Source organism: Tetrao urogallus, assembly GCF_951394365.1.
Source record: "Tetrao urogallus genome assembly, chromosome: 1".
Classification (NCBI taxonomy): domain Eukaryota; kingdom Metazoa; phylum Chordata; class Aves; order Galliformes; family Phasianidae; genus Tetrao; species Tetrao urogallus.
Genome location: NC_136813.1, coordinates 165,465,108 through 165,491,331, shown reverse-complemented (window position 1 = coordinate 165,491,331; position 26,224 = coordinate 165,465,108). Strand labels below are relative to the sequence as shown.

At 37.1% G+C, this 26,224-nt stretch overlaps 1 protein-coding gene across 8 annotated transcripts in view; it reads left to right on the top strand.

Moving 5' to 3' along the window:
- Positions 1-2,576: 2,576 nt before the first annotated feature.
- Positions 2,577-26,224, top strand: part of NRCAM (neuronal cell adhesion molecule) — a gene marked incomplete at both ends in the record, with an annotated part of 67,055 nt that continues 43,407 nt past the window's right edge. For 5 of the 8 annotated variants that reach the window (XM_079539510.1, XM_079539506.1, XM_079539504.1 and 2 more), the window contains 9 exons: positions 2,622-2,667; positions 6,840-6,945; positions 9,519-9,715; positions 10,595-10,717; positions 11,093-11,263; positions 11,713-11,769; positions 14,050-14,161; positions 16,122-16,306; positions 17,741-17,872. In XM_079539510.1, coding sequence (XP_079395636.1) covers positions 2,637-2,667; positions 6,840-6,945; positions 9,519-9,715; positions 10,595-10,717; positions 11,093-11,263; positions 11,713-11,769; positions 14,050-14,161; positions 16,122-16,306; positions 17,741-17,872 — 1,114 coding nt within the window. Of the gene's footprint in view, positions 2,668-5,298; positions 5,317-6,839; positions 6,946-9,518; positions 9,716-10,594; positions 10,718-11,092; positions 11,264-11,712; positions 11,770-14,049; positions 14,162-16,121; positions 16,307-17,740; positions 17,873-26,224 lie in introns of all 8 variants that reach the window. The other 3 variants (XM_079539503.1, XM_079539507.1, XM_079539508.1) reach the window with 3 other exon arrangements.

Sequence of the window (26,224 nt, the reverse complement as noted above, 5' to 3'; positions counted from 1 at the left end):
CCAGACTTGAGTGATCAGCAAACTAGTTAGAAGGTCTTAATTTGTAACTGTCACTAAAAAAGCATCAATGACTATGAGGTTTTCTCATAGGGTTCTCATGAGGAGCAACGCAAAGGCCAGTGAGATTTAACATTCTGTCTGCTGACTCTATCAGTTGTAATTCTACATGTTGAGATTAGCAGGTGGTCTGAAGGTTGGCAGAACAGCAATAACCCTGAAGACAAGACAGTCATTAAGGCAGATTGAGATGACTGAGTGAGCCAGATTTTTGTTTCTAAATACTGTGAGATGCAAATAATCCATCTAAGAAGGAAGCTAACAGGCCATGTGTTTCTGACCTAAAATGTCCAGATCTATGAGTCACAGCAAAAAGATCACTGGCACCAAAATGTGTTTTGTGATGCTACCAAATGTTCTACCTCAGGTTCATGGGCACTTTCACTCCTTCAGTCATTGCCTGTTTGCAGCTTATTCATGAGAAGTTACCATATCATTTTTTAAATAAAAAACAAAAAACAAAAAGCAGGGAAAAATTACATGTCTTACGCTTGATCCTCCTTCTGAATACATAAGAAACTGTCCCACTGAGATCCAGTGTTACAGTTAATTATGAAATATTAATATACTTTATATTTTCATATTAACATTGGCTCCTGATTCCTACATGATAGCTTCAACCTTTAGTCCATGCTATCAGCACCTCAGCATGAGGAATAGAAGATATAGCAATTGGTATTTTATTATGTACATAAGAAGTGTGTAAGCATAGGGAATCTCTTTTTGTGCAAATCAGTCAAAATCTGTGTTTTCCTATAAAAGGGTAGGACAACATGTCTGAGTTTTATGAGAGTTGTTAGATAAATCAGCTGGAGGAGAAGGCAATCTGCTATATAAATATTTCAGGTTTTGAAATTGAAGCATTTACATTGATCTACATTTAGAGGCCTGGCCTATTTTGGTGGATAATACTATGTCAAAACAGTGTTTAGTTCCAGTCAGCAGCTGTTGCATTTATACTAAATTATGTCAGATTTAATTATGAATGCATTCAACAAGAGCATGCAATTGTGCTGACAAATCTAAAATCATTTTCAGTTGAATATGTCCTATCACAAATCATCTGGGCATGTTTTCTCTCTGCAGTGACAAGTCAGTGTTCAAGCTCAGCTTCGTAACTCCTGCTACCTGTTGAATTCCCATGTCACATCCAAACATCGCAGCAGCAAACTCAATAGATACCTTACAGGAACAATGCAATAGCAGCAGTAGGTTATGGGGGGCATTTTCTCAAGGGTATTATTTCCACAATCATTTAATTTAATTTAATTGCACATACCCAATACACTGCTTGTGTATTCATTTGTACTTGTTCAAAGGGAATGCAATTTAATTCTGAAATATCTCAAATTACTGCAATGCTCCCTTTGCACAATGAAAGAACAAGACCGTAAAGTGGATAATTAGATTCTCAGAGTTTCCTAAAGAGAATGAAATTTTGCTTGGGGAAGTAAAAATCTCAGTTCACTTGCAAAATAGTTCAAAGAGTGTTCTCTAAATCCTTGAGGTCGGATACCTTGTACAGAGAGAATGTCTTGTGAAAACATACAGAGTTAAGAGTTGAACTTGCATTGATGAAATGAGGAGATTCAGTAAAGATCAGGAAGGCAGTATGTGGAAACCTAGTCCCTGTGAAGAAGAGCACACAGCTGTAGTCAGTCGAGTGAAGTCAGCGCAGGGACCATAGGAAGCCAACCAGCTTGCTCACATGTTACCAGTGGAATGGAAGAAACATCTCTCCCCTTCCCTAGTCCAAACATTCAGCATTTTGAAGTGCTTATTTAAAATGTGATAGGGTTCTGTTTATTTTTCTAGGAGAGTCTGTATCCATTTGTCATGGTTCTCTGCAGTGTACTATAATCACCTATTAGGTATTTTGGAATTGGGCTGGCCACCTTGTCTATTTTGTATATGTATGCAAGTGTTAGAACTCAGGTGTTCTCTCTTCTGATGAGTTTTGTAATTACCATATCTACCATGATGTACATAGTTGTTTCAATATTATGTGCAGCAGTTTAGATGGCTTTGAACATAAAGAAACAATTTGCTGTCTCACATGCTACTCTAAGGGACTAGGTGGGCTAGTGACTTTGAAAGGGACTAGGTGGGCATTCAGAGTTCTAATCTGCTAAAACTACATCAGATTACTATTCTCTATAGTATGTGCTGTTTTTTACTTAGGACTGATGATTTATCCTTCTTAGAAACCTCATCTGCATTTCCATTCAATAAATTTGTAGATATTCACTATTTAGAAGTTGCTGCAAATATTATGATGTAGGTGTCCTAAGAACTTCTGGATTTTGACTTCAGTAGAGTACATGGTGTAATCATCCCTGCATATTGCAAGTATATTGCTGATATTTAACATGAGATCATTCCACTGTATCTACACGTTGATATTGTCTCTTTATCTACCAGGTTTCTTGTCTATATTTACATAACTATTCCAAGCTACCTAATCTAATGAAGTTGGACTTCATTCAGCAAGTGTGATTTACTCAATAGAGCCTAAAATCATGATGAAAAAGAAGAGCATATCTGCAAGCAAAGCTTCCTTGATTTTCTTTCTGTGCCAAATGATTTCTGCATTGGATGTACCTCTTGATTGTAAGTATTAACTTTCTAAATAAGTGCAGAAAATCAGACAAAAAAGTTCTGTACAGAAGGATGAAGACAGCTCCAACATGGAACTAAACATGGAGTGTGTTTGCTCAGTTCAGTCAGGACACTGTGATGATGAATTTACATGAATTTACTGAAAATTTTCAAAAACTGTCTATATAGAATGTCTTACATTATTCACTTGAGAAAGGTTACACAAATACACCAAAATTTAATTCATCTTTATTAAATAGGCATACCAAATAATTCATAACGATAGACAGCATTACATATATGATATACATACCATTATTTATTAAAGTGATCAAAATGAAGAAGGGCAGAGAAAGCTAGTTAAATGCTATTTATCTGTGAAATTATGATCATATTGGCAATTTCAATTCGCCTGAAATGGGGGTGCAGAGATGGAGCCGGGCTCTTGTCAGTGGTGCTCAGTGCCAGGATAGGAGGCAATGGGCACAGACAGGAATGCAGGAGGTTCCTTCTGAACACCAGGCAGCACTGCTGTGCTGTGCAATGACAGAGCACTGGCACAGGCTGACCAGTGGCTGTGGAGTGCCCTCCTTGGAGAACTTGTGCAGCCACCTGGACTTGGGCCTGGGCACCCTGCTCTGGGTGTCGCTGCTGAGCAGAGTGGGCCAGATTGACCCAGAAAGACTTTCCAACCTCAGCCATTCTGTGATTCTGTATGAATTTGTTAAAAACCCTGGAGCTGATTTGATATCCAGTAAAATCTTCAAATACTCACATTGTGGAAGCATCTTTCTTTTTGATCCAGAAGAGTAAGTTAGTCTCTTAGATTTCCTAAGCATTATCTGAAAAAATTTAAGTACCCAACCTGATGATAAAAGCATATGTGAAGAGAAGGAGGGGATAATCAGTTAGGAAACATCTAGAAGGGAGGAAATCCTAAGATCTGAAATTCTTATGTCTTATTCTGGACTGTGTTAGTAGGGAGCCTTAGAAATAATGCTCCATGCTGAAAAGGAAGCAATAGTAGCTACTGTCTTAAAGACGTAATAATTAATTCTATGAATTTATTCATGCTCCAGGTTGTTATTTTCTTCTTATTATAAGCATGATCACATTTTCAGAATTCAGTGAACCATGTTGCACCTCACATTGACTATTCATTTGTTAAACTAATTACCAGATAAGAGAACATCAGGGTTGGCATTAAATTGATGAATTAATACATCAGTAAATTCACCTATGATTCTAATCCTCATGGCTTTCTCTACACCCGTGGTTTTGACACTTGCCTACCTTCCACAAATGCATGTTTTTCTTTAATAATCATTGACATAAAGTGCAACTGCTTTGGTGTGATTTTCCACCTCCAAACATATTTCCAAGCCTCTCGAATCAATGACCTTTATTTCTGTAACATGATCAATATATCTAAATGACAAGACTTGTAGTGCTGTGAATGCCTTTAGTGCATTAAATTGAGGTTTATAGAAAGCCTTAGCAGTGTGATGAATGAAAGACTTTGTTTTCTAGATGTAATTTTTCTCCACAAATGTTTTTGCAGTCTAGACATATTGTTTTAACATCTTGTAGTTTAGAAACTAATGTAAATTGTGCAATATTCTAATATTTTCTGTAGTGAGCAAGTTAAATTAACCAGAAATGCATCAACAGACAAAAATGAATAGCTGTTTTAGATGTATTACATTAACTCTCAATTAACATGTTCCATACTGTGTAACATTTAATTCTGTGTTTAATACTGTATTTAGATCTGATAAAGTCAAAGACTTGAAATTTTGCCAAAAATTAGGTTAACAAAAAGTATGTCTATAATTACATTATTATTTTATATATAATGGTTAGAATGGTATCTGGGAGAGCACTAAAAGGACCGTGTTCTTCTTTCTGTGGGTCTTCCCCACACATCCACTGCAGAGACCCAGTGGTAAGATCATACTTGATTAGCTGATTAGGTTTCATTCATGTTAGGTTCCTATTCTCTTCACTCTCTCAAAGTAGATAATGGATGACTGATACTGTAGCTGATTGAAAGCAGTTTATTTGCTCTAAAACATTATTGATGAGGAGATACATATGCAAAATATTTGAAATAGGCAATAAAGATGTGGCAACCAAGACGATTTATTCCCCTTAGTTATTTTTCAAACTAAAAGAGATAGCATGTCTGTTGAGCAAAATTAAATGCTTTCGCCTTTGTAAGAGTAATTTTAGCCTGAAGCTTTCTCTTTGTTCTTCTGTATGGTCATATGGGTAGATTGATTTTGACTGCAGCATGAGGATAATGCACTCCATTAATTCTAATTTGCTGTCTCCTCAGTAGCAACGTTTTGTGTCCTTATAAGGCCAAAATCTCAATGTTGTGGTTGCCTTTAAAAAGTCAGCACTTCAGAAAAGTTCCTCATGAACTTTCTGATGCTGGAAATTGCCACTGGAAGTTGAGGACCAGGTTACATCATCACCATTGTTACAATACTAAAAGTTTTCTTTTTAATCGTAACCAATTTACTTGTCAGAGATGCTTGTCTTCCCTCTCAAAAATTCTGATTTTCTTTTTACTAACAAATGTTTCTCTTTAATCTCCATTTGTCCATTCATCTGCTGATTCTGATGGGGGAATAAAAGCAAAACTTCTAGAAGAATGTAAGTTCCTGTCCACAAAAACTAGACTGTGTGGTGGTGAAAATTAATACTGACCGTGTTGCAAACTGACTATGCAGTTCCAAAACGTGTGATTCTGACATTTTGCTCCTACTTTGTTTGCTGTAGCTAGATGCTTTGTGTATGCAGTGTTCAATAACTGCTACTTTATATAAATCCTTCTTGTATTTTGAACAAATGGATTGTATGATTTTTGATTGTATGCTATCTGAACATCAAAATTATAAATATCAGCATGAGCAATGTTTTAATACTACTTTCAGGAGTAAATATAGTTGATAAAAGAGTAAAGTCTTTGGAATATAGTATATGTATTTTAAATGTCTGAGTTGGAGATATTATGTCCTTAAAAAACAGAATATAAAGTTTTGCTGGTAAGCCAAATCCTCTGTGGGATGCTCTAATGCAGCTCTGGTGTCCTGGTCAATTTAATGAGTTTTAAGTTCAGTTCATAGCAGGCATCCTTCAGGTCCTTTATGTGCATCAGGTGCAATATACCATATGTGGTTCATTGCTCATGTCACGTCCCTTTTCAGAGTATTCTGGCTTTTCCCACAGAAGCAACTGATTGGTACTGACTCGTGAACTGACTTTGAGAGGGAAAAGGGCTACCTTCACTGCCTCTCTAAGTACACAAAAACTCATCATCAATTAACATCATTGCCATCATTATTTAATCACATTTCTCCTCTGCAGTGAGGAAGAAGAGCAAAACCTAGCTGTGCATGGCCTGTTCTTCCCTGCTTACCTGTTACATCTCGTTATGATGCATGCCATGATCTGAATTTTTTTTCTGGCTGTTTCTTATGGCAGTCCTTTACAGACCACTATCTCTTTCTTCAGAATTTTTTCTCCATATATAATTGTAGGGAAGGCTTGGTACTAGACTTTTTCTTCATGTTTTCTCTATTTGGAAACTCTTAGGTTCTATTTTTGACATCCTTTATGCACTGTTTTATTTTAACATTTTTTACTCCTGAAAAGTAGTTCCTCAAAGCATGCTTTGTAGATTAATTCAATATGTTGAGCACAATAAAGCTATGAAAAGGTTACAACCATAGGGAATATAGAAATATATCAAATATTTTAAAAAGCAAAAGCAATATAGAGATTTTTTTCTCCTCCTGTGCATTAAAAAAGTTTTATGTGGATTTATATCTCACAACTGTTCATTTGGGATGTCTTGGACTTAGAATTCTAAGTGTCCATTAACTTCATGAAGATCTGTTGAAATCTGATGAGTAGAAATGATATCCATAAAGCTTCTTGTCTGAGATTCTCCTCCCCTGTAAAGTGATACAGCTCAACTGGAAGTTAATAGCAACATTAGTCTATAGGAGGAGAAGGCGTCAGCCTCCAAATACAAAGGATACTTTAATCCAATGCTTTTGTTGATGATTTTGCTACTTGTAGTTCTGCTTTCTCCAAAATCTTACAAATTTGTCTTGCTGATTATTTTAAGATATTATTAAATTCCTCTCTGTTTCTTATATTCTACAATGAAGTGTCTCAACCTCCAACGATAACTCAGCAGTCTCCAAAAGATTACATTGTTGATCCTCGAGAGAATATTGTAATACAGTGTGAAGCAAAAGGAAAACCACCTCCTAGGTTAGTAGTGACTTATTTTGCTTAAATATGCATGTGCCCCCACCCCTGTAATTTATACAGCTGGCAGAAAGTGGCATGTATTTGACTATTCTTATCCTTGAGATTTAAACTTTTCTGCAGTCATCAAGTAATTGTAGTGTATTTGTTTATTTTCACCTCAGAGCTCTAACAAAAACAAAGTAATACTAGATTGTTAAAGTAGCAGGTAGGTAAATGCCTATGGAAAAGGCATGCCTTCTAGAAGATGGAACCCAATCCTGATTCAGGCAGAGCATCTAAGAAGAATCCACGATGAATAAATTCAGAGTGAATTCAAATTTAATGTTTTCTAAAACACTCATTTTTATGAAGTTCGTCTTGAAATACATACATATTTTATCATAATTTGATTACTAAGTATCTGTTATCTAAATTATAAGGCCTTCATTAACCAGGTGTATTTCATAACCTTGAGTTCTGCGCTTAGCAAAAATAGCAATGCTATGTTCAGATCAGATTCCTGATCATATTCCATTTTAATACTCAGCATCAGTATTTGAAATTAGGAGCTTCTGCTCCTAATATATGTTGAATACCTCCACTGGAAGCAGCAGAAGCAGTGATTTATTCTGTCATTACTAGTAACTGCTTCTGATTTCTGGGTCACTAAACAGAAGTATGCATCTTAGTTCTCAGTAGTATTACACTACAATTTACTCACAAGGTTAACCTATAATTACTTCTCAGACACACACTGAGCTCATTAGATGTACTTCATGTGAATAACCAGGGTTTTTCTACATTATTCTTTCTGGTTGCTTTCAGACCATAGTCATTATACTGGGTGGCAAAATGGCAAAGAAGTGTATTTTCTGTGATAGTCTCACCCTTTGTAGTGTTCTGTTAATGGTGGAATGCCACAATGCTGCTGTTTTTACAAGTATTTTAGGTTAGCTGGCTTGTCAAGACTCTGAGCATTGACCTGGAGGACGGAATGATTTCTGTATGTTTTGAGACATCTGTACTGCGTTTGCAGATGCCTCTTTTGAGTATCTTTTTTGGGTTGGATCTACCAAAGAAGCTAAGAGCACAGTCCATGAGACTGAATATATCCGTGCTATTCCAGGGCTCTCTGCTGTACAGCCTCACCTTTCCCATCAAATCTGTGACTGCCTTGTTCTCCTGCGACAGAAGAAAGGACAGGATTTAAGTGCAGATTTTTCTAAGGGAGAAAAATAGGTTGTTCTTTGTTCTGCAGATTTAAAAAACATGAGATAGCCAAATAAATTAGTTCAGTAACCAACCTGATCCATTGGTCTTGAATCTGGTTCTGCAAATGCATATTGTAGTTTTAACTGCTTCAAAGCTCTGAAGATCAGCTTTCTCAGCCAGTGAATTGTTTTGTTAATCCACAGTGACTTCTTATTAGTGAGAGCTGGCACAAAGATTGGTGGATATGCTGTTACCTTTTGCTTGAACTGGAAAGATTCTGACTTTTATGTACCTGAACTTCAGGGGTGTGCCATCTCTCATTTGACACTGTTACAGTTCCCACACTCCTCAGTATGTTGGTATCTGGAGACTACAGACACTCTGCATTCTGCAGCTTTACCTGCAGAGCCCTGAGAATCAGGTTCACTTTTCATTCACTGTGCACCCAAGTCCTCCCCTAAACACTACTCACATGTAAAAAGTATGAGAACTGTCATTTGCAGTATCCAAAACTGAGTGCTCAAAACTTCACAGGCATTGGTTTAGTTCTGTGTAACCATACTTGTGACCATTAACAAATCGTAATTAAAAATTAAAAACCTTAATTAAAAATTAAAGGATCAGTGTTTGCAGTAGTGTAAGTTGCATGCTGTGAATCTTTGCTTTTTACGGTTTCTTAAATGAGTTCTAATAGTCTTCATTTTTAGTGGTTACTTTTGAAGCATCTTCTGTTTTGAGTAGCACCAATATAAACCAGATTAATTATGGACTACCAGGCTGCAGAATTTCATTTAATAAATGACACTTTTGTGTTAGAATAGTGAAAAGGAACCAAACTCACTACAATCTTTAATTCACATGCTGAACTTTAAAAGGACCAAACCAATTAAGAGAAACGGTTTCCTGCTGGGCCCTGAGATGACACATTTCAGCCCAGAGCCAGTTTTTAAAGGCAGGTTTATAAAACCTTTCAACAATAGCTTTTAAAATGGAAATGCTAATGCTGCTTTAGCAGTATCAGTTCTAGCAGATGCTACTGTATCGTCTTTAGTAGAAAAGAAATCAATTCTTTTTTATATACGATTAACTTCTGCATTTTTTGATGTAATTTTAAAATAAAACTGCTGGCTTTGAAATGGTTTCTGTTAACAAGTCAAGCCAAGTCTGTTATCTCAGAATTTTGCCAGATCTTTTGTATTAAAAAGGAGCTATGTTTACTTTATTGGTTGATTTAGTTTGGGAACAATTCTTGCTTTCCTGCTAAAAAATAAATACCATTTATTACTGAAAATAACTTTTTTTTTTTTTTTTTTTTAATTTATCTTTGTAATCTACAAGTGGTAACCCAGGAAGCAACTTTTCTTTTTGCTTTTATTATGTAGCTTCTCCTGGACACGCAATGGAACTCATTTTGATATAGATAAAGATGCACAGGTAACAATGAAGCCAAATTCAGGAACCCTTGTTGTAAATATTATGAATGGTGTGAAGGCAGAAGCGTATGAAGGAGTGTACCAGTGTACAGCAAGGAATGAAAGAGGAGCAGCCATTTCCAACAATATTGTTATACGGCCATCTAGTAAGTTAAAATCTAATATGAATAAAACATTAATGTCTTACATTTGCTTGTTTTCTTGTGGATATTTTGCTTCATGTTCTTCTTTTGTCTTAAAAAGATAACCTTTTAACTCATCAAAGTGATAATGTTAGAAAGGTGTTGTATAATTGCTAATATTCTGATTTGATGATGCCTCTCCCAAATCCCTTAGAATATTTAGTAACCAAAATGCTTTCCTGATTTTTTTTCTTAGTATAACTTCATGATCTAAGATGTTTAAAATTGAGTTGTATTTATGAAATTAAAATTGGAATAAAAACTTTAAATCCTGAATGCTCCTATCTGGTACAGGCAACATTTGCTTTCTTTCTGATGGGTGTATTCCATAGTTTTTATAATTGCTTTAATTCAGAGCAGATAAAGCTCAAAGATTTAAAGTAATTGCAAACTGCTTCTACAGCTTTTCTCAGATCAGTTTTTCAGTTTTTCAGACTTCTTAGCTTAAAATGTTCCATTCTCACAAGTTTTATTAGAGCATCTGTAATACTATTTCAGGAGGTTTTTTTTTTCTTCTCATTTTGAGTATTACTTTTTGTTTATCACAATTAAAATTTTCTGATACTTTTGTAGATCCATTGGTGATTAGCCAAACTATTTTGAATCAGTGATTATACATTTAGTGAATTATTGCTGTAAAAATTATTTTAAATAATCTGTTTTCCCCCCCATGAAAACATTTAAAAAAATCAAAATTAAATATTTAGTAAATATGTTAAAACTTTATTTACTGATGCTTTTAGTTCTTGTCATTTTCTGGAATTCTATGCGCATTTCTTCCTTAAATTCTAGATTTTTTTTTCTCAATTCATAGTTTGTGTGTGTTAAAATTATTTTCTATAGGGTCCCCTTTGTGGACAAAAGAAAAACTAGAACCAAATCATGTTCGGGAAGGTGATTCTCTAGTACTAAACTGCAGACCTCCTGTTGGCTTACCACCACCTATAATATTTTGGATGGATAATGGTGAGTTTGCTTTTTATATAGACTTAGTTTATGTTTACATTGCACAATTTTTCTATGTAGGTGACTGTTGCTTACCAAGGCCACAGGTGGTGGAGTTTCCCTCTAAGTTAAAATAGACTTTCTAGTTCTGTAGTGAATAAACAAGAAAACATGCAGCCTGAAAGCATGAAGCCAGAATTAGCTGGAGATCTTAATGTAAGCTGTGGATTAACACAGTGGGGAAGAATGGAAAGACAGGGGAGCTTTAGAGAAAATTTCAGAAGTTCTGTGTATTTACAAACCTACAAAAGAATAATGGAAAAAATGTGGAGTCTGCAGATCATAACAATAGAGAGAAATTATAGTTGAAATAAATGTTTTCTTGTTTTTCCTCAGCTTTCCAAAGGCTGCCTCAAAGTGAAAGAGTTTCCCAAGGTCTCAATGGAGACCTTTACTTTTCTAATGTACAACCAGAGGACACCCGTGAGGACTATATCTGCTATGCGAGATTTAATCATACACAAACTATACAGCAGAAACAACCCATTTCTGTAAAAGTCTTTTCAAGTAGGTATTGCATCACCTAATACTTACATACATGCATGGTGTTTATCCAGAATTATCAGGTGACTTGTCAAATTTTAGTAGTTTTATGCTAGAGACTTTGTTGGTTTAATTCTGAATAAGAAATTGCATTACTTTTTAAAGCTTAAAATGTAATCTCCAGTTTTCTTGGTGTATAATCTGTTTCAAAAGCTGTCTTTTTTCCTTTTATTAAGCTTTGTCTTTTGAAGAAACATTTTCTAGGATTTGAATGATTGAAAAAATATAGTGTAAGAATAACTTTTTAAGTGGTTTTCATAGTGAAGAATATCAATCTGTTACGGCTGTAACTATCAAAATAAATTAATCAGTCATTTGATTAACTCACCGTGGCCATAACATCACCTTTTGATTCCCGATACTTTGATTTATCCCTCCTGTATGCATTCTTCATGATATTCTGTTTATTTCAGTGGATTCATTGAATGACACTATAGCTGCTAATTTGAGTGACACTGATATTTATGGTGGTGAGTTATACTGGTCCTCACTGATACTCCTTGTTTCACAGTAGTATTTAGTTAACTAACTTTACCTTCGTAGCTGCTTAACCTTTTGCTTCCTTTTCAATTTCTAATGAAGGTATCCATTAGTACTGGTGATAATACATGCAAAATGGACTGCACAGTCCTTTCAACTTGTTAATGTTTTAATGTTACTGTAATATATGTCTCATAAAAAATACCAGCTCCTAAGATAAATGAGTCCTTTCACGCTGGGGCAGATTTTACAAGTTGTCTATTTGCTTCTGAATTATGTTACTTTTTAATATTTTTTTCTCCAACTATTAGTTTGGTTTGTTCATTATCACTGGGACTATTCAATATCACGTGCTGCATAATACATAACAACAATTAAGCATCTAACAGATACACTTTATATTTAATAACTTCTTGAATGTACCATTCATTTTTAATGTATTTCATAAATGTCAAACTGAACTGAAATTGATTAAAATCTGAACGCCTTAATACTATCTGTTTAAATAACATTGCAGGGAAAAGATGTGTTTGTTTGTTTGGTGTTTGAACTTTTCATTAATCTGTGTTGAATGGTGCTTTGTGTATTGCAAATTAAATCCATCTGAACAGGTATCTGTGCTTAGCAAGGCTGACTGTGGGGTAAGATTGATGCCACAGCATTTGAGCATCTGGAATTCCCCACTTAATGCTGTTTGAAATAAATGCATAACGTTTGTTCTGTTTTGTCTTTCTGTCAAGTGAGTCTATGTGTATGTTAAATTGTAACTTACTATAATCTGAACTGCATCAGGGACACAGAATATTTTAATTCTTTGCATAAAAATAAGCTTTCATTCAAGAACAAACAATAACTATGAAGCTGAGTGCAGAATGATAGTTAGTAAAGAGCACAATTAATTGGTTCACAACTCAGAAATACGAGAGAATTCTTTGAATTTTCATAGTCTTGCAAAATGAGACAGTGATCTTTGGAAGTGAAGAAACTGGGTAGACTACTAAGAGCCCGTGACTACTGACTGTGCTTGTTATGCTTTGCTCCCAACTTTAAGTTGCTCAGGTACTACTTTTAAGGAATTCATGACAAATACCATATTAAAATTAAGTGCTCTCTTTATGTCAGTCTGTCAATAAATCCTGGCCCTGTCCACATTAAAAAACAAAACTAAATAACCGTAGGTTAATATAGTGATTCAGACTGGTGCTGCACTTTAGGGCAAGTTGATCCTTTGTTTTAAAATAACTTTAAAAGAACGTTGACAGGAAGGCACATGAGACAACATAGTAGATTTCAGAATACTGACTATAATGTCAGAAACAGGTCTTATAGCTATCTGTTTGCTATGGTTACTTCTTGTGGACAATCAGTGTTCCATTATTACCAGAGAGGCTAATGGTTGGAATTTAGATTGAGTATATAGTAAGAGGAGAAAACAGAGCTAAATTTCTAGAGATTTCTCACATTTTATAGAAAATGCTGAACAAAACATATTTGAAACTGAAGCATACCTCTTGACAACTTTGTTTATATTTCTGAATTTAGTTACTTTGCTTTATTAGTGTTTTGATGGAAGCCCAGAAACTTTTGGTAACTTTCAATCTTTTGCGGACTGCGGCAGGTCAAGCTCAGTATGCATCCATACATAGTTGCTTATGTAAACTCTATGTATCAAAAGCTGCCCTCAGCAAACAAATGAGGTTTTTTTTGTAGAATCATAGAATGGCTTGGGTTGGAAGGAACGCTAAAAACCATTTTCTTTCAGCCTTCCTGCCACTCGCCAGACCAGGCTGCCCAGGGCCCAATCCAACCTGGCCTTGAGCACCTCCAGGGATGGTCCATCAAAAGCCTCTCTGAACAAACTCTACCAGTGCTTCACCACACTCTGCATAAAGAATTTCTTCCTAACATCTAACATAAATCTCTCCTCTTTTAGTTTATAGCCATTCCCCGTTGTCCTATCACTGTCTGCCCATGTAAAAAGTCAGTCTTCTTCCAGTATGTAAGCTCTCTCCAACTACTGAAAGGCTGCATTGAGCCTTCTCTTCACGTGTGTGTTCAAAATTCTAGCGTTTACTAGGTTGAAATATGATTCTGGTATGTCTGTCAAAAGCCTAACTTGTTAAACTGTGTATTTATGTGACATGATATTTTTTATTTAAACGGACTATGTGTATCAAAATTTATGTCCAAAATGTGAGAATAGATGTGTGCATTTGATCATTATTAAAATAAAATCTGGAAATTAATTGTTTTAACTTTTCTTGTTCCAGCCAAGCCAGTTACAGAAAGGCCACCAGTCCTTCTTACACCAACAGGCAGCACAAGTAACAAAGTGGAACTGAGAGGAAATGTTCTTTTGTTGGAATGCATTGCAGCAGGATTGTGAGTGACTTTTTATTCCATGTTTTTCTAAACAGAAGTACAGTATTGGTGGAGAATTTTCCAGAGATAATTAAAAAGTTAACACTTATAATCTTAAGGATCTAAAGAAACAGAAATATAAAATGGAAAGAGGACTTGAAGGAAGTCTTCCATTTTCTCTAAAATCAGCAGATTTTAAAGCCAGCTATGAACTTAAGTGTTTTTCTCATTTTATTAAATATTTGAGATGGCCTCTGCTTTTAGGACACGAGCAAGAAAAGTCATAAGGTAACATTGGATGCTTGTCTCCATGTCTGAAGAATTTCTTTCAGGAAACAAGTCTGATTTCTTCCTAACTATACAGCCACTAGGCTCTCAAATGGCATATATGAAAAAAAAAAAAAAGAAAAGAATGTAATGATATAATCTGAAAAGGCTGCTCACGTATGCTAATAAATACTTAGGAGATCATCTAGGTGGGAGTTGTCAGAACATACCTTCAGCGATTTACATCCAACTTCTCATTGTAATTGAGTTTAATTGGTACTTGTTTCTTCAGTGTAATGCATGTTTGCCTTCAGTGCTTATTGTGCAAGTGAAAAATTACCAAAGAACAATTTAGTTTCATGAACTAGTTTGGTCTTAAATCATTTCATTCTCAGGAAGAAAATGGTTCAGATACTGTAGTACTGGAAAATTTTCAGTACCAATTTATTTCAAAAACTATAAATATATTTACAGTGCACAAAAACATTCAGTGCAGATCACTCTGACGTAGCAGTGAGGTAAACCAGCAAATGATATAACACAATGTCATTTAGAGGTATTCACTTGCATAAACTCCAGAGGGTATGGGCACGTACAGTTTGGCACAGATTGATGTAGGGGTCAGTGCACTGTTTCTGTCACAGCTGTGGTCATAGAATTGTAGAATCTCCAAGGTTGGAAAAGACCCACAGGATCACCCAGTCCACCAATCCTCAACAGCTCTCACAAACCATGTCCTTCAACAAAACATCCAAACGTTCCTTAAGCACCTCAAGGGTTGGTCTCTTCAGGTGTCCTTGCATTAGCCCCACTAGCATAACCACAACTGTGAGTGGGAATAGAATCAGATCTTGTAATCTTCATCCATCATATGGTTATGGTGGACTTTTTGGCAATCTGGCAATAAATTAATCAGAGGTCCAGACTCCAGTAAAATGGCTGTATAAAAACAGGGAAAAATTAAAATATCATGCTTTATATGGATTTGTGTCTATGTAATGTTTATGTTGCATAACTTTATTCTTAATAATTCAGTGAGGGAAGTTTACACTGTTATCCACAAGAGGCCAGATTCAGGCCTCTTGATTCATTAATGTTTTGGAGCAGACATTCTACTCAGTAAGCAACACATTTTAATTTTTGTCTGCGTGAGTTTGAAAATCTTTTGACTTCAGTGGCTGACATGAAGCACAACCAAGATTTCGACACAGTGCAGTGATAAGTAGCCATACTTGACTCAGAACTGACTTTTTTTTTTTTTTTTCTTTTTCATAGGAAAGATTTGTTTCCTAACAAATTTGTGTTTATGATGTTCGTGAAGCATTAAAATATTAAAATATTGCTCAAAGGACAGTTGTAAACTTATCATTATCAAAAGTTACTCTTATGTAATCATAATAAAAAGTGTAGGTGCAGCAAGATATGAAGTACATTTGTATCCCTTTATTAACCATCAAGGTTTTTAAGATTAATCAGCAGACAAGTGTATTCTGTAATTATTAAGCCTACAAACAGATGGTCATTGACAGTGTTAGTGAGGCTTGTTGTTTCCTAGAAACAAATGCTGGCATACTTTGCATGTTTGCTGGACATGTACCACAAATCTGAGTAAAGTCTTTTAAATAGATTGTTTATAAAATATATCTTCAAGTATAGAACTCTCATCTTCCTTGTTACCAGTCCCTTAATTTGATCTGCACTTCTGCTTCTCCAGACCCACGCCAGTAATCCGCTGGATTAAAGAGGGTGGTGAACTGCCAGCCAACAGAACGTTTTTTGAAAATTTCAAGAAAACTCTCAAGATTATAGATGTTTCTGAAGCTGACTCTGGGAACTACAAATGTATAGCAAGAAACATATTAGGTTCTACTCATCATGTCATTTCAGTAACTGTAAAAGGTAATACTTAAGTAATCGTAATTCAATACTGTCAACATCAAGAATGCAAGATTGAAATATGTTTATTGGATAGTAAATTATTGCTGAAAGGATGGATGATAACAGTAAAAAATAACAGGTGAAGTGATCAATAAGCCAACTGAATTCTGCCATCAAACAGACTTTACCACCTCTAACTTCCATTTCTGTTTTTCTTATATTACTTTGTCAAGCAACATGCTAAATTGGGGCTGTATTAACACCGGTAAAATAATTCCTTAGCTATGTTCATTTTAGATCTTTTGATTAACTGTCATTAGACTGCTTCTATCCTTTGTTGTTGTCTTTTTATCTTCCTCCACATCTCTCTTCTTTCTTCTTCGCTTCGTTATTATTTTGTCTTTTCTGCTCTCCATTCAGATAGCCCAAATTTTTCTTCAGTTTTTCTGGTCATCTCATGCTCCCTTTCCTCCCTCAGTGAACATTTCTATTTTCTGTTTCCTTGATGTTGTCTGTCTGAATTATTGTCTTACTAATTCCAAAACCACAATATTTTTGTCCAAATAGAAACTGTAAGTATATTTTGAGTACTCTAAAACAAAAAATTTGCAAAAACAGCTTATGGGGCATTTAAGTAACCATTTGTAGTGCTCCCTTTGCATATTAAATAGCTACTTACATTACAGTAGCCCAACGTCCTGTTATCGTTGCATTTAGCCTTCTTTTCAAGAACAGAAGACTTGTTTGCACATATCTACCAGTCTAAAATCTGAAGTTTAATTGCAAATTGTGATAATATATCATAGATGTGGTTTGGATTTTTTTTTTTGTAAAAAATAATTAATTCAAAATGATGACATAGATGCAAATCTTTTGGTAAGGTCAGTGTTCTGTTCGTTTTGATCTCTTTTGTGTGTTTTCAACTGTATCACATAAACTTCTAACCCTACTGAAATCACCCACTGAATTCAGCAAGACCAAAGATTTTGCCACTTATAAATTTCACCCTTGACATGAAATCTTTTTGTGTAATCTATCCTAACTTCAGTTCTAACAGTCTAACTACTGAGAACATGGATATATCTAAAATTAATCAAAAGACCATCCTAGCCTCTATAGATGCCGTAGTCAGATAAATCTTGCTGTCTTAATGAAAGACAATTTTTTATTAAAAATGAGTAGCCCTATAAGAAAGAAGGAATGTTTTGTTATTTATTCCAGGATTTTGAAGTAAAAAGCTAACTCCTATTTAGTGCAGTTCAATAGCTTAGTTTAGTCAAAGTATTATTTATCACATAATCCTTGAATGTCGTGTGTACAAAAAAAATTGACCATGCAAGTGCATGTCTATACCTATACATACAGTTTGAACTATTTTATTATTTCCATTGTTCCTCATGGTTTTCAGTACATAATTTTGGAAAATGATTGCTGTGTTTCTGTTCCTAACTCCAGCTTCCCCCTACTGGATAACAGCACCCAGGAACTTGGTCTTATCTCCTGGAGAAGATGGGACATTGATCTGCAGAGCTAATGGCAACCCAAAACCTAGCATAAGCTGGTTAACAAATGGCGTTCCCATAGCAAGTAAGATGTCTAACTACCTTGCAGGAGGATTAATAAGGAAATACAAAAATTGTTAATTTTTATAAAAATTATAGATGAGGAACATGTGTTTGAAGATTTTTTTGCCTGACGTGTAATAACAAATTATAAGTGAGTTATAAGTGTTAAAAATACTGTGGTTGCTAAAGATGTAGTAACAAAATGTGCATTTAATGTGCATGAGAACACCGGATTTGTGAACATACACCTGGTTATCCCGTCTGGTAGCATGCTTACAGAGAGCCATAGCAACAAAGCTGTACCATTCTTTTTGGAGGAGTACTACTGAGGTATCATTTCCACCACTGGCATTCATGTTAGCCAATTCCCTCATTTGCTGCCCCAGAGATACACATTTTGTGTCTAAATCAAAAAGATGATGTAAGTCATCACTCCTGTGAATGTTCAGAGCACTTTTGCAGGGTTTGCAGATTAGATATGTTGGAAGCTTCAGCACATAAAAAAACAGCAGCAAAACTGACCAGGTACATCAGCAAGTGCCTGGAAAACAACATGTCCCAATCAGATGTCAAAGAAAAGGAACCTGTAAGCCTGTGACATTATTGTTTCTCTGTGTATGAGTAAGAAGAGCATCCCAGAATTGATGACTAAGTCAAACACATGTTAGCTGCTACATAAAGCACAACTTTACTTGGGAAGAGCTTGCCAAAGGGTGTTGCAGTGTGTTGCCAGTTGTTTTGCACTCAGCATGGCCACCATCCTTAAATCCCACTTGGTTTGTCTAGCTTTATCCTTCCTTTCTTATAAAGCAATATAAAAACAATCCACCCTGTTTCCTTTTGAAAAGAGAGAGAGAATGTACTGTAAAATACTGGACTGTTCTGACTCACTGATTGTATGACTGTGACTTTCAGGATTTTCAGGAGGTGTTTGAGATGTGCACCAAAAGTGGTTGTCACATAGATCTCTCTACAGTGAAAATATAGGAAATAGCAAAAGGCAAACAAGAACTTACATTAGATATATTCAAAATATTTGCAATACAAGAGATCTGAAACTGAACTGCAGGGAAAAGTATGCAACTTGAGGAAAATCTAAAGGTATTTACAGAAGACACTCCATGATTCTAATTTCCACAAGTGTGTCTGTAATAGCAAAGTAGTTCTCAGAAGCCAACAGAGTCTAGCATTTTCATCTTTTGTACCAAAAGGATGAAATAAGGGGAAGTATTGAAACAGTTATTTAGCTAAGAGCGTATTTCAGAGGTATTACTTAAGTGTAAGTTAAGATCTCTGGCCTGAGATGTCAAAAAAGAAGCTTCCATTGTTTAAGAAAACTATGTAAGCTCACATTAAGCACCATTTCAGAGAGCTATTACTCGTCTCACCAAACAAAGGTAAGTACTGCAGGAAAATAGGAAAATAGCAAAGTAGTCTTGTGCATGCTGTGTGTACATAAATGAGAATTTCTGCTTTATGCTTGAATTTTTGTACCTAACCTGTTCTTACCTTTCTGGCTTTTAGGTAGTCTCAACATCCTTATTATTTGTATATAATTGCCATTAATCTTGTTTTGCTTGGTTTGGTGGAGACTTTTGTCTTGCGGATAGTTTACTCCTTCAGCACTCCTGACTAATAACAGCTTTTGCTGATGATTGTGAAAAGCATCTTTGCCTTGTACTACTTCCTTGTCAAAGCTGTAGGAGTTGCTATTAAAATAACAAACAAGTAAATTTTTCAGAAAAGGCACAATGCATCTCGCAGCATTTCAGGGTAGCAGTAAAACATTAAGAGAGACAAAGTTTTTGGAAGCAGCTGCATGATACCACCAAATTTTCCAAAAGCAAGGGCAGCTCACTGGCCCTGAGGAATCAGTATGTGGAGCTTTATTGAAGGGAACCCAGGAAAAATTAAAAGACTTTAATAAAATTAACCACTCAACCTCAATAGGAGGGAGGGAAAAAAAAGGAAAGGCAAAAGAATACAGCAAATAATAACTTAGTAGCTAAGCGTTATGCTAAAGGTCACTTTCACTGCTGAGGAAGGCTGAAATTTCCCCATCTTAAATATGTAAGTTCAAGTTCACTGGATGCACCAGGACACTGAATCTGTCAGAGCATCAAAGAGAGAAAAGCATCATGATCACAGAAACTGCAGTTCTTAAGATTCTTGTAATTTTGTGTTATTCTGAGTTATCAAAAAGCTGATATGGAAACTACCAAGTACAGTATGCCCTTTTGTTCACTTGTTACTAAATGACAGAATTGAGCCCCTCTCCCAGCTGAATGATTAGTAAATCACTGTAAAAGGAAACTAAAGCAGCTGTTTCAGCTTCAGGGCAGTGCTGACTGAGCTACACCCATGGCAGGATTTCAAAGAAAAAGAACTACATTTGAATTTCAAAGCCCTGCTGTCATCATGTATCCCACAATGTGCCTCCTGTGGCCCAGTAATCTGTTTGCAATACTTTCATTTTCTATTGGAAAGCACAACTGGGAGATGCTTAATTCTTCCGGTTTTGTTTTTCTGTAATACATTCAGGCAGGGAGGGGGAGTGTTGAAGAAAGAGTTGTCCATCCATGTCTAAGTGAAAGAGTGCGCCTTAAATAACAGAAGGAGAAAGGAAAAATGGAAAAGGAAAGAAAGATGAAGACCAGATTTGTATCAAAATAAATAAAAAATTAACGTATTTTAAGCATCTATGAAAAAAGCGAAATGTTCCAGGTTATATTACTCAGCATGAAGGGATACTTTTAAAGGAAGATTTTAAGTTTATTTGAAATCTTTTAGAACATTTTTTTGGACAGTAATGCTTTAAATTTAAAGCAAGCTGTTCTGGGCATATTGGAGTGATAAAGAGCTAACCTTGTAATGTTTACTCACAGGAGTAATTTGAACCCACATGCACAGTCCCATTGAGGTCAATTAGAATTACTTTGCGAGTAGCAATTGAAAGTTCAGGCCATGATTCTGCCTTGCCTCGCGCTTCAATTAACACTCGAGTTCTGCATTATTTATACTGCTGCATAATCCGTTGTGTTTTAGTGCTCAGATATTCAACATGGCTTTACAAAAGGGAAGCCATGCGTAAAGTATCTCAACTTTTAAAAAAGTAACAACATGGATTAATTGGGAAGGGGAAGCGCTTTCATAATTGGACTGCAGAAAGACATTGCAAACACTGCACAAAGGACTAATTTATTGGTTCGGTAGTTCATAGTTCATGATGAACTATTAAATATTAAATACACTTAGATTTAAACAAAGTAGTGCACTGAAAGGCACTATTTATTTGCTTTCAAAACGTTCTTCACTTGTTCATATCACATTTCACATTGAATCTTAGTTTGAGTTAGTCTCCATTAGTAATCATACTGAAGTGAATGGAGAAACATTAGCCCTTAAATTTCCTTCATGAAAGGCCTTGATAATCCCTGGCTCGGGGATTTGTTGTCCATCATGCTCTGTGTGAGTACACACACATGCTGCTTATGATGGCCATGGAGGGTGCAGGGAAACCTGCTGGACTCTGATGCCCCAAGGAGATGAATCTGGCTTAGGGCTTGCAGTAGATAGTAAAACCTCTGATAAGCAGCTTTTTTTCATTCTGCACAGATAGTCAAAATACAGCTGTGGCTGTAGGGGTAATACCCTGCCATCCCTTTGGTGTTAATAGTATGATTAAAATCAAAAGCTTGCCCTGGAACAAGGATTGCAGTGATGACTGTAAAATATTTTACCGAGAATCATGTGAGATTATTAAGAAAAGGGCACTTTTTTCTTGCTCTATCTCTTCCAGACTTAAGTCTTTGAGAATTCGCTGTAGGTGATAGAGTAAGGCAAAGTTGAATTACATAAGTTTCTTGTTCTTGCTTACTTTCAGTCTTGTATGACCCTATAGGTTTTCAAATCTTTCTGATGCTCTATACTGCTCATCCTCACTATTTTTCTACTGGCTTTTGTCCAGATTTACCCAACTCTGAAAATACAGTCCAGTATTCGTCTGGATCAGAACCTGCAGCATACCATTAGAACTGTATGCATCTGTGCAGAAATACGTCCTGTTTCTGTGACATTCTTCTGTTGTCATAGCTAATCCATCAGAATACAGATGTACAACATTTTACAAATAGTTCTTCTGAACTGCCACCTCAGTCTCTCAATTGTAGTTATTTTTAACCACAGAAAGATCTTCCTTCTTTTGAAAATTACTTGTCAACATAAATTTTTGGAGAAAAAAGCAAATCATGAAAATTTGTAGATTATTTTTAGCAAGAGTTAGAATAAAAGTGATCACCTGATACTGTCAGAATCTGAAGGTCATCACTATGCAAGGACCATAAAATTCTAAAAAACCCAGCTGTCTTTACTTTCTTAATATTTTTCAACAGTAACGGGGTCTTTAAAGATATCTCTGAAATCAGAGCTGAAAACAATGCTGAGGGAACTGGCGGAGGTGATAGCCGAGCCGCTTTCCATCATCTGTCAGCGCTCCTTGTTGACTGGTGAGGTCCCAGATGACTGGAGGCTTGCCAATGTGACTCCCATTTATAAGAAAGGTCGTAAGGAGGATCCGGGGAACTACAGGCCTGTCAGCCTGACCTCGGTGCCAGGGAAGGTTATGGAGCAGATCGTCTTGAGGGAGATCATGCGGCATGTGCAGGGTGACCGGGGGATCAGGCCTAGCCAGCATGGGTTCATGAAGGGCAGGTCCTGCTTGACCAACCTGATCTCCTTCTATGATCTAGTGACCCATCTGGTGGATGAAGGAAAGGCTGTTGATGTGGTCTACCTAGACTTCAGCAAAGCCTTTGACACTGTCTCCCACAGCATTCTCCTGCAGAAGCTGGCAGTCAGAGGCTTGGATGGGTACACTCTTGGCTGGGTAAGGAGCTGGCTGGAGGGCCGGGCGCAGAGAGTGGTGGTGAATGGAGTCAAATCCAGCTGGCGACCGGTCGTGAGTGGTGTTCCGCAGGGGTCGGTGCTGGGGCCTGCCCTCTTCAATATCTTTATAGATGACCTCGATGAGGGCATCGAGTGCACCCTCAGTAAATTCGCAGATGACACCAAATTGGCTGGAAGCGTGGATCTGCCTGGGGGTAGCGACGCCCTACAGAGGGATCTGGACAGGCTGGAGAGCTGGGCTGGAGCCAATGGGATGAGTTTCAACAAGGCCAAATGCCGGGTCCTGCACTTCGGCCACAACAACCCCAGGCGACGCTACAGGCTTGGGGCGGTGTGGCTGGAGGACTGCGTAGAGGAAATGGACCTGGGGGTATTGATTGATGCTCGGCTGAACATGAGCCGACAGTGTGCCCAGGTGGCCAAGAAGGCCAATGGCATCCTGGCTTGCATCAGAAACAGTGTTGCAAGCAGGAGCAGAGAGGTGATTGTTCCCCTATATTCAGCACTCGTCAGGCCGCACCTCGAGTACTGTGTCCAGTTTTGGGCCCCTCACTGCAAGAAAGATATTGAGGCCCTGGAGCGTGTTCAAAGAAGGGCAACGAAGCTGGTGAGGGGTCTGGAGCACAGGCCATATGAGGAGAGGCTGAAGGAGCTGGGAATGTTCAGCCTGGAGAAGAGGAGGCTCAGGGGAGACCTTATTGCTCTCTATAACTTCCTGAAGGGAGGTTGTAGTGAGCTGGGGGTCGGCCTCTTCTCTCGTGTCATTAGTGATAGGACCAGGGGGAATGGTTTCAAGCTACGCCAGGGGAAATTCAGGCTGGACATGAGGAAGTATTACTTTTCAGAAAGGGTGGTCAGGCACTGGAATGGACTGCCCAGGGAGGTGGTGGAATCACCGACCCTGGGGGTGTTCAAGGAAAGACTGGATGTTGCGTTGAGGGACATGGTTTAGTAGGAGCTATTGGGAATAGGTGAACGGTTGGACTGGGTGATCTTTTAGGTCTTTTCCAACCTTAGTGATTCTATGATTCTATGATTCTATGACAATGTGTTAAAAGCTAGTGGTAATCTCAGGCACTATTTACATTAACTATTATTTGGCCATAAACTTAAGGACAGAATTATAATATTAGTAGAACTACTGCAAGAGATGCTCACTATAAAAATCTAATATAATTTTCTCAGCATCACTAAGAAATTGATGCAAAATGAAAATTCAGCTTTACTAAAGAGATGAAAGAGAAACCATCAGCTTAAACAACAGACTTTCTGTTCCTGCATTGGTATCAAATTCTGCAGCTCCTCTTCCTCCTGTGTAGTTTCCTACACTGAAATGATCTTATTCATGAACTTAAAAAAATAAAAATTGCTATTTGAAACGTTTTTCAACGAGCAGATAGTCATTGTGAATACATAGCAGTAGTAATTATTTTTATTCATTACTTTGATAGAATTATAGAATGGTTTGAGTTGAAAGGGAGTTTTAAGATAGTCTAGTTCCACTCCTCCCACTAGACCAGGTTGCTCAAAGTCCCATCCAGCCTGGTCTTGAATGCTTACAGGGAGGGGTATTCACAGCCTCATTGGGCAACCTGTTCCAGTGTCCCACCACACTTACAGTATAGAATTTCTTCCTGACATCTAGTCTAAATCCACCTATTCCAGTTTAAAGCCATTTCCCCTCATCCTGTTGCTACATACCCTTATAAAAATCCTCCCCCAGCTTTCCTGTAGGCCCCCTTCAGATACTGGAAGGTTGCAATTAGGTCTTCTTGGAGCCTTCTCTTCTCCAGGCTGAAGAGCCCCAGCTCTCTCAGCCTGTCCTCATAGAGGAGGTGCTCCGGCCCTCTGAGCATCTTCGTGGCCTCCTCTGAATCTGCTCCAACATCCTTTTTGTGTTGGGGGCTCCAGAACTGGATGGAGTATTCCAGGTGGAGTCTCACAAGAACAGAGCAGAGGGGCGGAATCACACTCCCTCAACCTTCTGGTCACACTTCTCTTGATGCAACCCAGGATATGGCTGGCCTTCTGGGCTGCAAACACACATTGCTGGCTCATGTTGAATATCTCATCAATCAGCACTCCCAAATCCTTCTCCTTAGGGCTGCTCTCATGCCATTCTCCACCCATCCTGTATCTATGCTTGACACTGCCCCGACCCAGATGCAGGACCTTGCACTTGGCCTTGTTGAACTTCATGAGATTGGCATAGGCCCACCTCTCAAGACTGTCCAGGTCCCTCTACATAGCATTCCTTCCCTCTAGTGTGTCAACTGCATCTGTGTCATTCAGCTTGGTGTTGTCTGCAAACCTGGGTGCACTCGATCCTACTGTGCGTGTCGCCCATGAAGATGCTAAGTAACACTGGTCCCATCACTGATCCCTGTGGAACACCACTTGTCACTGGTCTCCACTTGGACACTGAGCTGTTGACCATCCAGCCAATTCCTTATCCAGTGAGTGGTCCATCCATCAAATCCATTTTTCTCCAATTTGGTGACAAGGATGTCGTGCAAGACAGTGTCAAATGCTTTGCACAAGTCCAGGTAGATGACATCAGTTGCTGAAGATAGCATGAAAGAAAATGCAGGCACCTAAAGATAATCATAAATCTTTTTGCTCTTCTCAAATTAAAATTAAATTGAAGTTCTTACTTTATTTTTCTGTGACATGTTACTGATCTGGGTAAGATGAGTTCTTATTCATGCTGAAGCTCTATTTGTTCCCATTGATACAAGGAAAATCAAGCAAGTAAGTTCATTCCCTTCTTCTCCAGATTGTTTTCAGCCAGAGGGAATCTCCACAACAGCTGAAGATGACATCAGCATTTTCACTATAGAATAGAAAGGGTTTATATGCAAACTTAGACTGTTTTAGTCTACAGTATGCCTCTGGGAAAAAGGAAAAAAAAGATAAATTACCTTAGATTACATCATGTTTCTTAGGCAATGACAAAAAAAATACCTAATTCTATGCACTATGGGACCTGACTTCTAAGTTAGCAGAGCTGAGAATGTCTGAGGTCAGCTGGAGCTCATACTTTGTTGTATTTCAGAATGGTGTAACAGTATTGGATTCATCATTTCTGAATTTAAAATTATTAGCCTTTTTGCTAATAATAATAAATTAGAGAATAGCAATTGAAGGTGTATACCTCCTTCTCAGTGAGCAATTTCTTACTGTCAATCTGTGTTTTTAATTAGATTATCTTAAAATCACAGAATCATAGAAAAGTTGGAAGGAAGTAGAGATCATCTAGTCCTACATGCCTTCTTAAAGCAGAGTATTATCTGCATCAAGTTGCTCAAGACTGTGTCTGCTCAGACTTTGACTTTCCCTAAGGACAGAGGCTCCATAACCTCCATCAGTCTGACCACATTTTTCTGTTTTTAAGCTTTTAGAAAGGATAACAACAAAATCTTCCAACAATGGATCCTATCTTCCAGTTTTCCATAAGGAAAATGGGATT